General features: G+C 55.1%; 1 protein-coding gene across 2 annotated transcripts in view; it reads left to right on the forward strand.

The window, feature by feature from the left end:
- Positions 1-1,645: 1,645 nt before the first annotated feature.
- The window catches only part of MLXIPL (MLX interacting protein like), a 33,429-nt gene continuing 21,161 nt past the window's right edge, over positions 1,646-13,913 (forward strand). For both annotated transcript variants that reach the window (XM_037990497.2, XM_037990498.2), the window contains exons 1-2: positions 1,646-2,014; positions 10,351-10,457. In XM_037990497.2, the coding sequence (XP_037846425.2) occupies positions 1,722-2,014; positions 10,351-10,457 (400 nt within the window). In that variant the 5' untranslated portion in view covers positions 1,646-1,721. The remainder of the gene's footprint in view (positions 2,015-10,350; positions 10,458-13,913) is intronic.

A 13,913-nucleotide genomic window follows, 5' to 3' on the forward strand; every position in this document is an offset into this window, starting at 1 on the left:
AAAAAAAAAAAAAATTAGCTGGGCATGGTGCTGTGCACTTGTAATCCCAACTACTCAGGAGGCTGAGGCAGGAGAATCACTTGAACCCGGGAGGCAGAGATTGCAGTGAGCCGAGATCATGCCATTGCACTCCAGCCTGGGCGACAGAGTGAGCCTCCATCTCAAAATAAATAAATAAGTAAAATATATAAATAAATAAAAATACAAAGAAGCAGGAAGAAAAGCTGACTTCAATGTCAGTGAGAGAAAGGGATCAGAGCTCCTGGGTAGATGCCAGCCTGGGGGATGTCCACCTTCCAGTGAGCCACACACCCCCACCAGTAACAGTCCCTCGAGGCTCCCCTTGGGCATGTCTGTGCAGCTGAATTAATGATCACAATTTTTTTAATATATATTTTTTCTTAAGTATTTTATTTATTTATTTATTTATTTATTTATTTTTTATTTTTATTTTTTTGAGACTGAGTCTCGCTCTGTAGCCCAGGCTGGAGTGCAGTGGCGGGATCTCGGCTCACTGCAAGATCCGCCTCCCGGGTTCACGCCATTCTCCTGCCTCAGCCTCCCAAGTAGCTGGGACTACAGGCGCCCGCCACCTCACCCGGCTAATTTTTTGTATTTTTAGTAGAGACGGGGTTTCACCGTGTTAGCCAGGATGGTCTCGATCTCCTGACCTCGTGATCCACCCACCTAGGCCTCCCAAAGTGCTGGATTGCAGGGGAGAGCCACCGCGTCAGGCCACCATGTTAACTAGAGGTATTAACAACCTCCTGCGGGCCAGGCCCTTCAGGGGCCTTGCCTGGCGCTTACCACATCAGGCCCCTGAGAGGTGGGGGCTTCCAGCTGTATGGAGGACGCCGAGGAGCTAATATGGGGTCGGGGGCGGAGGTGGAGGGCAGGAGTTAAGTGAGGGGGGATGGTGATCTCTGGCCTCACAAGAGGGTGCCCCTGAAAGCACAAACCCCAGGTCCTGAGGCGCTTTCAGGCTCAGTTGTGATAGGGGACCTTTTCGTTGTTGAAACAGATTCTCTGTCATCCAGGCTGGAGTGCAGTGGCGCGATCTCCGCTCACTGCAGCCTCAACCTCTTGGTCTCAAGCGATCCTCCCACTTCAGCCTTCCAGGTAGCTGGGACTACAGGTGCATGCCACCATGCCTGCACCTGTTTTTTGCAACATAATTTTTGTATGTTTTGTAGAGACAGGGTTTTGCCATGTTGTCGAACTCCTGGGATCAAGGGATCCTCCCACCTCAGCCTCCCCAGTAGCTGGTATTACAGGCTCTCTCCACTATGCCCGGCTAATTTTTGCATTTTTTTGGTAGAGATAGGGGTCTTACCATATTGCTCAGGCTGGTCTCGAACTTCTGACCTCAAGCCATCCTCCCACCTTGGCCTCCTAAAGTGCTAGGATTACAAGCATGGGCCCCTGGGGCCCGGCCTGACACTTCTTAAGATCCCTTTGGAGCAAACTAGGGGAGGCTCTGTTAGGACTCCAAGGAGAGACAAGAAGGGAGATGGGGTCCACCCGCCGGAGCTCCAGGGGCACCGGGTTCTCACCTGCCGCAAGGACTATGCTAATACAAGACCCGCCCCGTCCCAGGCCCCGCCCATCCGAGCGGCCTTTGGGGCGGGGGCGGGGCTATGTTAATAAGGCTGGGCTGGCCACGAGCTGTTCCCCGCGCTGCACGGAGCCCGCACCAGGCGGTGGCGGCGGCGGCGACAGCCATGGCCGGGGCGCTGGCAGGTCTGGCCGCGGGCTTGCAGGTCCCGCGGGTCGCTCCCAGCCCAGACTCGGATTCGGACACGGACTCGGAGGACCCGAGTCTCCGGCGCAGCGCGGGCTGCTTGCTCCGCTCGCAGGTCATCCACAGCGGTCACTTCATGGTGTCGTCGCCGCACAGCGACTCGCTGCCCCGGCGGCGCGACCAGGAGGGGTCTGTGGGGGCCTCCGACTTCGGGCCTCGCAGTATCGACCCCACACTCACACGCCTCTTCGAGTGCTTGAGCCTGGCCTACAGGTGAGGGTGGCTCGGGCCCCGACGGCCTAGGCCTCCAGATGGGGATTGGGGGGTCTGGGGCAGGACTGCGCGCTGGGGCCCTCAACACCCCACCCAAACCCGGTCCTGCGGCTCCCGGAGGCTCCGATCACGCCCCGAACATCCCCTTTCTCCCAGCCCCGAGGTCCTCCTATCGCCGCCCAGCACGCTGGCCCCCGACGGACCCGCGCTTTTCTGATTCCCATTCCTCCCCCATCCCCTCTTCCTCGAGGCGCAGACCGCCTGCGCCCCGCCTCTACCTGGACCGCTGGTCCCCTTTCTCTGGTCCCGGCCCCTCTGTCCCTCCAAAAATGCCAGGAGTTCTAGGTCCCTAGGCCACCCGCGCCCATCCCCACTCTCCACTCTGGAGCCACTCCACCCGACCCCCTGCAGGCCTCGGCCTTCTCCCCAGCAGCCCCGGCCCAGGCCCGCCCTATTCCTGGACCCTGAGATACTCCCAGCTCCCCTGATTGTCTCAGTTCATAACCAAAGTGGACTGAAACTGGCCCACTCTCTCGTCCAACTCCCCGCAATTGCTGAGACACCTCTTCTTGATCTGCTACGTCAAGGGTGGCGGGAGGAGGACATCCCAGAAAGGTCCAAGAGGCGCAGCTCGCTGAGGTTACGCCGGTGCCCGGGAGGCCTAGGTTCGCCTACCCGCGTCGCCACTCTAGGCTGAGCGCCCGTCGCTGCCTGGGACCCCCGCTTAGCGCCTCAGAGAGCTCACAGGCCGCGCCCCGCTTCCGCTCCACGCCCCGCGTCCCAGAGGAGGGCGCGAACCCGAGGCCTGGCCCAGTGCCCTGGAGCAAAGTTCCCCGGAGCGGAGGGGCCAGTATAAATTATCAACCGAAAACCCGTAGGGGAGAAAGGGGGATCGGCCGGCCTTGATCTTTTCTCTGTGCAAATATTCCTCTTCCTCCGCGGCGCCTCCTCCCCTTCTGAGAACCGCTGGCTACGGATCGGCACCTGCCGCCCTGCGGGGGAGCGGGAGCTGGGGTGGGGACTGTCGGGGGAGTATTGCCTGCCCCCAACCGCGGCCGCCTAGCTGCGACCCCATTGGCTGGAGGCGGAGTAACCTTGGCCCACAAGCTCTGGCCCCGGGCCCAGGTCATGTTGCAACCCGATCGGCCAGGGCGCCGGACCCGTGTGGAAAGTTCAAATTCCCGTCCCTTCTCCCTCCCTCCCCAAATGTCACGCGACTGCCTGGGACAGGGCATCTGAGGTCCTGGTACACCAAATGCCGGCACTCCTCCTTTTACGGGTCTCCCATTCCCCACCCACCCCCAACTTTGACTTCTCATTATATACTACACATCAGTCTACTTGGGGGGGGCCTCACTTCCAACGCCCACTCCTGACCATGTGTGACCAAAGAGGAGAGGTTCTGGGGAGCTGGCAAGGTAAGGGACAGAGCGCAGCCCAAAACCTGCCCCCTTAAGAGGCTGACTCAAGGCTGATTTAACGCCAGTCAGGGATAGCTGGGGTACAGAGGTCTGTCTTTTCTTCCCAAACACCCAAATATTAATATATTAACAATAAATCTCTCTGGCTGGGCACAGTGGCTCCTGCCTGTAAGCCCAACACTTTAGGAGGCCAAGGTTCTCATCCAAGGATTTCTTGAGCCCAGGAGTTGGAGACCAGCCTTGGCGGGCAACATACTGAGAACCCGTCTCCACCAAAAAAAAAAAAAAAAAAATTTTTTTTTTTTTTTTAAGAGGAGTCTTGCTCTTATTGCCCAGGCTGGAGTGCAGTGGTGCAATCTCAGCTCACTGCAACCTCTGCCTTCCGGGTTCAAGAGAATCTCCTGCCTCAGCCTCCTGAGTAGCTGGGATTACAGGCGCCCACCACGTCCAGCTCATTTTTTGTATTTTTAGTAGAGATTTCACCATATTGGCCAGGCTGGTCTCAAACTCCTAATCTCAGGTGATCCGCCTGCCTTGCCCTCCCAAAGTGCTGAGATTACAGGTGTGAGTCATCACGCCTGGCCAAAAAAATTTTTTTGATCAGCCAGGTGTGATGGCACATTCCTATTCCCAGCTACTGGGGAGGCTGAAGTGGGAGGATCACTTCAGCCCAGGAGGTTGAGGCTCCAGTGAGACATGATCGTGCCACTGCACTCCACTCATAGAGACAGAGTGAGACCTTGTTGGAAGGGAGGGAGGGAGGGAGGGAGGAAGAAAGAAAGGAAGGGAGGGAGGGAGGGAGGTGGAGGGAGGGAGGGAGATGGAGGGAGGGAGAGAGATGGAGGGAGGGAGGAAGGAAGGATGGGAGGGAGGGAGATGGAGGGAGGGAGGGAGATAGAGGAGGGAAGGAGATGGAGGAGGGAGGGAGATGGAGGAGGGAGGGAGATGGAGGAGGGAGGGAGATGGAGGGAAGAAGATGGAGGAAGGGAGGGAGATGGAGGGAGGGAGGGAGGAAGGGAGGGAGGGAGATGGAGGGAGGGAGATAGAGGAGGGAGGAAGATGGAGGGAAGGAGATGGAGGGAGGGAGATGGAGGGAGGGAGGGAGATGGAGGGAAATGGAGGGAGATGGAGGGAGATAGAGGAAGGAAGGAAGGGAGGGAGGGAGATAGAGGAGGGAAGGAGATGGAGGAGGGAGATGGAGGGAAGGAGATGGAGAAAGGGAGGGAGATGGAGGGAGGGAGGAAGGAAGGGAGGGAGGGAAATGGAGGGAGGGAGGGAGATAGAGGAGGGAGGGAGATGGAGGAGGGAGGGAGATGGAGGGAGGGAGGGAGGAAGGAAGGGAGGGAGGGAAATGGAGGGAGGGAGGGAGATAGAGGAGGGAGGGAGATGGAGGGAAGGAGATGGAGGAAGGGAGGGAGATGGAGGGAGGGAGGGAGGAAGGAAGGGAGGGAGGGAAATGGAGGGAGGGAGGGAGAATAGAGGAGGGAGGGAGATGGAGGAGGGAGGGAGACAGAGGAGGGAAGGAGATGGAGGGAAGGAGATGGAGGAAGGGAGGGAGATGGAGGGAGGGAGGGAGGAAGGAAGGGAGGGAGGGAAATGGAGGGAGGGAGAGAGATAGAGGAGGGAGGGAGATGGAGGAGGGAGGGAGATGGAGGAGGGAGGGAGATGGAGGAGGGAGGGAGACAGAGGAGGGAAGGAGATGGAAGAAGGGAGGGAGATGGAGGGAGGGAGATGGAGGGAAATAGAGGGAGATGGAGGGAGATGGAGGGTTGGCTCAGTACCAGGAGAGCTTCTAGATTTCCCCATTTGGTAGAGGAAAAGCCCTGAGGCTTGAACTGGGACAGTGTTTTCATCTTCAAAGACCCCCCAGTTCCAGGGGTTCCCTGGAGGGAAGCAGATTACAGGGACTGAGTGTCCCAGGGAAGTGACTGTATGGGAAGAGACAGTAAGGCAGAGAGTTCAGAAGGTGGTGGGAAGAATGACCAGCTTGACCCAGGGACCCGCTTGAACCAGGGACCAGCCTGACCCAGAGACCAGCCTGCAGAGGCCTGGCAGGGTTTCACCCTCCACAGGGTAGCGTGGGCAGAGGGAGGATCGAGGAGGCCGTGTTCCATGGCTCCGTGGGTGGAAGCCCCAGGGAGGCAGTTTCTGGAAGCTTCAAGGAAGCACTTGTTCATGGTCAGAGCTGGCTAGTTTTAGGAAGAGGGGCCTCGAGGGTGCAGGGGAGCAAACAGGACCTGGTTAGGGGGCAGTCTAAAAGGAATTCCTGAAAGGTGGGCGGTGGACAGCTGAACTTGGAGTTTTCTCCACTCTCTCTCTGAGTCTGAGTTTTCTTCTCCTTCTTGTTTATTTATTTATTTATTTTTGGAGACAGAGTCTCACTCTGTTGCCCAGGCTGGAGTGCAGTGGCATGATCTCAGCTCACTGCAAACTCTGTCTCCTGAGTTCAAGCAATTCTCATGCCTCAGCCTCCAGAGTAGATTATAGGAATGCGCCACCATCCCCAGCTAATTTTTTTATTTTCAGTAGAGACAAGGTTTCATCATGTTGGCCAGGCTGGTCTCGAACTCCTGACCTCAAGTGATCTGCCCACCTCGGCCTCCCAAAGTGCTGGGATTACAGGTATGAGCCATTGTGTCCTACTTTTTTCTTTCTTTCTTTTTTTTTTTTTTTTTTTTTTTTGAGACGGAGTCTCGCTCTGTCGCCCAGGCTGGAGTGCAGTGGTGCTATCTGAGCTCACTGCAACCTCCACCCCACGGGTTCAAGCAATTCTCTGCCTCAGCCTCCCGAGCAGCTGGGATTACAGGCGCCCACCACCACGCCTGGCTAATTTTGTTTGTTTGTTTGTTTGTTTTTTGGTAGAGATGGGGTTTCACCATGTTGGCCAGGCTGGTCTTGAACTCCTGACCTTGTGATCCACCCGTCTCGGCCTCCCAAAGTGCTGGGATTACAGGCGTGAGCCACCAGGCCCAGCCCTTTTCTTCTTTTAATAGTCTTTTTTGTTGTTGTTGCTGTTTGTTTGTTGTTGAGACAGAGTCTCGCTGTGATGTCCAGGCTGGAGTGCAGTGGTGTGATCTCGGCTCACTGCAACCTCTGCCCCCCCGGGTTCAAGTGGTTCTCCTGCCTCAGCCTTCCAAGTAGTTGGGATTATAATCACGTGCCACCATGCCCGGCTAATTTTTGTATTTTTAGTAGAGACAGGGTTTCTCCATGTTAGCCAGGCTGGTCTTGAACTCCTCACCTCAGGTGATTCGCCCTCCTCGGCCTCCCAAAGTTCCACCGCGCCCGGCCCTTTTAATAGTTTTAAATAGAGATGAGGTCTCACTGTGTTGCCCAGCTGGTCCTGAACTCCTGGGTTCAGGCAATCCTCTCCCCTCAGCCTCCCAAAGTGCTGAGATTACAGACCTGAGCCACTGCTCCCCGTCAGACTTTTCTATTGGTCATAAGAAGTTGTTTGTTTTTTATGAGTCGGGTTCTCACTCTGTTGCCCAGGCGGGAGTGCAGTGGCGTGATTACAGCTCACTTCAACCTTGAACTCCTGGTCTCAAGTGATCTTCCCACTGCAGCCTCCTGAGTAGCTGGGACTAGACGTGTGCACCACCATGCCCAGCTAACTTTGTTTTTCTTTTCTTTTTTTTTTTTTTTTTTTTTTGAGATGGAGTCTCACTCTGTTGCCCAGGCTGGAGTTCAATGGCATTATCTTGGCTCACTGCAACCTCCACCTCCTGGGTTCAAGCAGTTCTTCTTGCCTCAGCCTCCCGAGTAGCTGGGATTACAACTGCCTGCCACCACCATGCCTGGCTGATTTTTTTGTATTTTTAGTAGAGATGGAGTTTCACCACCTTGGCTAGGCCGATCTCGAACTCCTGAACTCAGGTGACCCACCCCCCTCAGCCTCCCAAACTTCTGGGGGAATTATAGGCGTGAGCCACTGCACCTGGCCCCAGCTAACTTTTAAACTGTAGAAACAGGGTCTCACTATGTTGCCCAGGCTGATCTCAAACTCCTGGCCTCCTACAGTCCTCCTGCCTCGGCCTTCCAAAGTGCTGGGATTACAGGTGTGAGCCATATCCAGCCAGTCGTAAAAAGTTCTTGAACCCTAGCTTTAGGCTCTTGCTCCAGGCCGAGTCTCTTCTCTCATAGCCCCAACTCCTTTTCTTCCTCCTGGGCTTGGATATTGTCACTGTCACATCTCCTCTAACCCTGCCTGGGCCATGAACGTCATAACCTTAGCAAGGAAGGGGGAGGGAAGGCAGGCAGGTCGAGGGTGCAACACGCGGTGATCAGAATGGGCTGGGAGGTTGCTGGGATACTGACAGGGACCACAGACTCAGGAGTCCCCGACCAGGTGCCACAGAAGAAGCTGGCCCAGGAGGTAGCAGAGTCTCCCCCCACCCCCCGCCCCCATGTCTTCCTACCAAACAGATGGTGTTTATCTAATTCCCGGAGGGAGGGGGCCAGCCAGTGGCCCAGGGAGCTGGGCTGTGTATCTTATTTGGGTAATGAGGCCTGTTGTCCCTGGTGGGGAGGGGGCAGTACCCCACCCCCACCCCAAAGCAAACACAGGAGCTTGGAGACCAGGGAGGAGAGAGGGCCCAATGACCAATGCACTCAAGGGGAAAGAGGCTGCAGAGTTAGACTGGCTCCCACTCATGTTTCACCCCCAGAATGCAGGAAAGATCCCTGGAGGAAGCAGGCATGGTTTTCTGAAAGACTAAACCTTGGGAGCCAGGCACGGTGGCTCACGCCTGTCATCCCAGCACTTTGGGAGGCCAAGGTGGGTGGGGCACTTGAGGTCAGGAGTTCGAAACCAACCAGGCCAACATGGTGAAACCCTTGTCTCTACTAAAAATAGAAAAATGAGCCAGGCATCGTGGCATATGTCTATAATCCCAGCTACTCAGGAGGCTGAGGCATTAGAATCGCTTGAATCTGGGACATGGAAGTTGCAGCAAGCCAAGATCATGCCACAGCACTCCAGCCTGGGCGGCAGAATGAGGCTCCATCTCACACACAAAAAAAAAATGGGCTGAGACTTGGGGCCTCAGCCTTCTCATCTGAGCAAGGGAGAAAAAGGTGTGCTAGAGGGCACTGGTACACAACCCTGGCTTGTGGATGGACAGGAGAGAGGGAGGGGAAGACTGGCAGGGGGTCTAAGATCCTGAATGTCTTGGCCTCCTGGGTCAGCTTCCTGGAGGCAGCAGACTTGGCCTGTGCCTAGCAGGACCCTCACCAGTGTAAACTCTTCCATCCAGTGGATTTTTTTTTTTCCTTCAAGACGGGATCTTGCTCTGTTGCCCAGGCTGGAGTGCAGTGGCGTGATCATAGCTCACTGTAGCCTCAAACTCCTGGGCTGAAGAGATCCTCCGACCTCTGCCTCCCTAGTAGCGAGGACTACAGGCGCATGCCGCCACTCCCAGCTAATTTAAAAAAATTTTTTTTAGAGATGGGGTCTTGCTATGCTGCCCAGGCTAGTCTCAAACTCCTGGGCTCAAGCAATCCTCCCGCCTTGGCCTCCCGAAGTGGTGGGATTACAGCCGTGAGCTACCGCGCCCAGCCCACCCTGTGGATCTGATGGACAGCTAAGGTTAGAGTGAGGGTGCTCTGTCTCCATGGATACCATTCCCCAGTCCTGGCTGTCTTCCTTTGGGATCTGCTGGTTCATTGTCTTCTGCAGAGCCCTGAGAAGAGCACACGTTCTCGCTGAGTCCAGGTTGCCATCCTGGGATTCTGGGCATGGCAGACACCAAAAGGACTGTACGATGAAGGCAGTGACTGCCACTCTCTATAAAGAGGCACCCTCGACCAGGCACGGTGGCTCACGTCTGTAATCCCAGCACTTTGGGAGGCCAAAGTGGGCAGATCACTTGAGGTCAGGAGTTTGAGACCAGCCTGGCCAACACAGTGAAACCCCATCTTTACTAAAAATACCCAAAAAAATTAGCCGAACATGGTGGCACACACCTGTAATCCCAGCTACTCAGGAGGCTGAGGCACGAGAATTGTTTGAATCCGGGAGATGGAGGTGGCAGTGAGCTGAGATCCCACCACTGCACTCCAGCCTGGATGACAGACTGAGACTCCGTCCTCAAAACAAAACAAAACAAAACACAGAGGCTCCCTGTCTACCAGGCAAACCACGGCCATCCCCTTTGCCTCTCCTGGACCTAAGGAGGCCTGAGTGACCTCGGACCTGCCCCTTTCCTCCCTGACTTTCAAGAAGTTCTTTTTTTTTTTTTTTTTGAGACAGAGTTTCACTCTTGTGGCCCAGGCTGGAGTGCGGTGGTGCAATCACAACTCACTGCAACCTCCGCCTCCCAGGCTCAAGCAATTCTCCTGCCTCAGCCTCCTGAGTAGCTGGGATTACAGGTGTCTGCCACCACACCCAGCTAATTTTGTATTTTTAGTAGAGACAGGGTTTCACTATGTCAGACTAGGCTGGTCCCGAACTCCTGACCTCAGGCGATCCACCCGCCTTGCCCTCCCAAAGTTCTGGGATGACAGGTGTGAGCCACCACGCCCAGCCCAGGAAGGTCATTTCTTATTCTCTTAAGTAAGAAATGGGCTTGAGCACTGTCCCCAGGCAGCCTCCAAGACACACCTGTGAGGCCATTGGACATCGCTGTTCCCAGGGCTGAGCTGATCCACAGGTTTCAGCATGGCTTTTGTTCTGTAGTAGATTGACAAACAGGTCTCCCCAGGGAACACAGGGACCACTGGGGGGAGTCTGGAAGGGGATTCTGAAGGTCTGACTCTCCAGGTAGGAATTTCAGGCAGATTGGGTTGGGGGGGCCAGATTTGGAGGGTCCCCTCGAATGTCAACCATAGACGGATGCCAAGTGCATGGGGAATGTGGGGACCAGCCTCTGCGGCAGCACTGGACCTCCCCAACCTCAATCCTCTCCCCTTTGACAGTGGCAAGCTGGTGTCTCCCAAGTGGAAGAATTTCAAAGGCCTCAAGCTGCTCTGCAGGGACAAGATCCGCCTGAACAACGCCATCTGGAGGGCCTGGTATATCCAGTGTGAGTGGGCACCACCAGCCTCCCCAGCCGGGAGGGACCGCCCCCTCCAACCCTCCTGCCAGACGGTTCTACATGGTGGCTGCCCAGGAAAACCCCCAGGGCCCTCAAGGCCAGCACTAGCAGAGTTCTGCCAACTTTTTTTTTTTTTTTTTTTTGAGACATAGTCTTGCTCTGTTGCCCAAGTTAGAGTGCAGTGGTGCCATCTCAGCTCACCGCAACTTCCGCCTCCTGGGTTCAAGCCATTCTCCTGCCTCAGTCTCCCAAGTAGCTGGGACTGCAGGCACCCACCACCATGCCCATCTAATTTTTGTATTTTCAGTAGAGACAGGGTTTCGCCATGTTGGCCAGGCTGGTCTCGAACTCCTGACCTCAAGTGATCTGTCCACCTTGGTCTCCCAAAGTGCTGGGATTACAGGCATGAGCCACCATGCCCTATCCTGACAGCCTTTTAGGGGGAGACCAGGCCCCCAGCACCAGGACTCCTGAACAGCTCCTGACCTCCAAGGGGTCTTGGGAAATGTGTCCCAAAGGGTGCTTTCCACTGTGAAGCTAGGCACAGCAGAGGTCACCCCTCAGTAGCACTAGGGTAGGCTGAGATTTGGGGTACAGTTCAAAGCCCATTTTACATCCCATTAGCATAGTCGGGTGTCTTGAATGCCAGGGTAAAAAGGGCCATTAGACACTAGCGGGGCCAACTGCATCACTTTGTAAATGGAGAAACTGAGGATCCTGCATGGGTCTCCACCAGCCTTTCATTGGAGTCCTTCCTGAATATCCAGTAGGTGCCCACCATGGAGAATTGGGCAGAGGGGATCCAGAGAGGCCATGCCATCTAGTGGAAGGAACTTTGGACTTAGAGTTGCCCAGAGCTAGTTCCTCCACCCCATCTCTGCCCCTTGCTGGCTGTGTGACTTCAGGCTAGTTGCCTACCCTCTCTGAACCTGCTTCCTTATCTATAAAAACGAAGCCACGGTGGCTCAGGCCTATAATCCCAGCACTTGGGGAGGCCAAGGTGGGCGGATCACGAGGTCAGGAGATCGAGACCATCCTGGCTAACACGGTGAAACCCTGTGTCCACTAAAAATACAAAAAAATAGCTGAGTGTGGTGGCGGGCACCTGTAGTCCCAGCTACTCGGGAGGCTGAGGCAGGAGAATGGCGTGAACCCAGGAGGTGAAGATTGCAGTGAGCGGAGATTACGCCACTGCACTCCAGCCTGGGCGACAGAGCGAGACTCCATCTAAAAAAAAAAAACGAGGCCAATAGTCCTACCTTTCCTTTCATGGTTGGTATGGAGACAACCGGTATTCAAGGGTGTTGCCGCTAAGTTGGTGTCCAATACATGATGTACCCTTGAGGAGGTCACATTCATTTGGGAACACCCCACTCCCCATGGCAGGGCAGCAGAGGCAGAGAGGACTTGGATCCATCAGCCCTGTGTTGGGACCTTATCCAGCTCAGGTTCTGCTGCAGGATCAAAGGCTGCACTGAGCTGGGAATGCAAAGCCCCGGAGAGACCACACGCAGTATTCTCTGTCCTCGCCCCGCTGGATTTCACCCAAGCAGGGAGAGGGTGTGTTTTCTGGTTTCCATTTACCTACATGCCAGGCACTTTCGTAAATCACCTTATTTAAGGCTTCCTAGCAACCCTGGGAGATAGGTTTTATTACCACCATTTTATGGATGAGCAACTGAGGCTCAGAAGGCAAGTGATGTATTCAGGTTCACAGAGCGTAAAAGAAGCAGAGCTGTGGCTGGCTGGAAGTCCACAGTTCCCCGACTCCAAATTGTGTGGGGGGGGAGTGTTTTGTTTTGTTTTGTTGTGTTGTGTTTTTGGGGTTTTTTTTGAGACGGAGTCTCGCTCTGTCACCCAGGCTGGAGTGCAGTGGCCGGATCTCAGCTCACTGCAAGCTCCGCCTCCCTGGTTTACGCCATTCTCCTGCCTCAGCCTCCCGAGTAGGTGGAACTACAGGCGCCCGCCACCACACCCGGCTAATTTTTTTTGTATTTTAGTAGAGACGGGGTTTCACCGTGTTAGCCAGGATGGTCTCGATCTCCTGACCTCATGATCTGCCCGTCTCGGCCTCCAAAAGTGCTGGGATTACAGGCTTGAGCCACCGCGCCCAGCCTTTGTTTTGTTTTTTAATATGAAGTTTCTCGTTCATGTCGCCCATGCTGGAGTGCGGTGGCGTGATCTTGGCTCACTGCAACCTCCATCTCCTGGGTTTTAAAAGATTCTCCTGCTGAATGGCGTAAACCCGGGAGGCAGAGCTTGCAGTGAGCTGAGATCCAGCCACTGCACTCCAGCCTGGGCGACAGAGCGAGACTCCGTCTCAAAAAAAAAAAAAAAAAAGATTCTCCTGCCTCAGCCTCTTGCACCGCTCCTGGGGCAAGAAGGGCTTTCCAATTTGTATTGTTTCATGTTGTTTGTTTACTTCCCTTATCTGTCCCGCTAAGCTGTGGGCACCAAGTAGCTGGGATTACAGGCGCCTGCCAAATTTTGTATTTTTAGTGGAGACAGGGTTTCACCATGTTGGCTAGGCTGGTCTCGAACTCCTGACCTCAGGTGATCTGCCCGCCTCAGCCTCCCAAAGTGCTGGGATTATAGGCGTGAGCCACCACACCCAGCCTACACAAGAAATTTCTGATGACAGTTGAGGCATGATGTCACCCGGGGTCCTCACCCAGACACACTGGTCTCTGGCTATTGTACAAGTTGCTGGAAAGACCTCAGGTTCGGAATCAGACAGAGTGAGGTTTCAGTCAAGCCCTAGGACACCCTAACTGTGTGGGCTTGGCAAAGTCTCCAGCCTCCCAGAGCGTAAGCTTGCGAAGCTTGTGAAGATGGGAATGACAGGTCCTATTTGTTTTTTCTTGGTTTTCTTTTTTTAAAAGAGTCTTGCTCTGTCACCCATGCTGGAGTGCAATGGCACGATCTCAGCTCACTGCAACCTTCACCTCCCAGTTCAAGCAACTGTTGTGCCTCAGCCTCCCAAGTAGCTGGGACTACGGGCGCCTGCCACCATGCCTGGCTAATTTTTGTATTTTTAGTAGAGACAGGGTTTCGCCACGTTGCCCAGGCTGGTCTTGAATTCCTGGCTGCAAGTGATCTGCCCACCTCGGCCTCCCAAAGTGCTGGGATTACAGGCACGAGCCACTGCACCTGGCTAATAGGTCCTATTATTTCTGAGGTTCACTGAGTTTTCAGTGAGATCATCCGTATCTCACTGTCATAGTCATAGCAGCACCTGACACACATACAACAAATGTCAAGACCCCTCCTCCTCCCTAAACGCCAAAGGTTTGAAGGTGGGCTTCATGGGAGCGGGGAGGAGAGGGGCTGCTTGGCTCGATGCCCCTAATGTCTCGCCTTAGGGCTCAAGCAAGAAGGGCCCGGCCACGCCCCGCAGGCTGCTAGCCTCTAAGATCCTTCCTTTCGTGATCCAACAGTCATTCT

The sequence above is a fragment of the Chlorocebus sabaeus genome, chromosome 28, assembly GCF_047675955.1.
Source record: "Chlorocebus sabaeus isolate Y175 chromosome 28, mChlSab1.0.hap1, whole genome shotgun sequence".
NCBI lineage: Eukaryota > Metazoa > Chordata > Mammalia > Primates > Cercopithecidae > Chlorocebus > Chlorocebus sabaeus.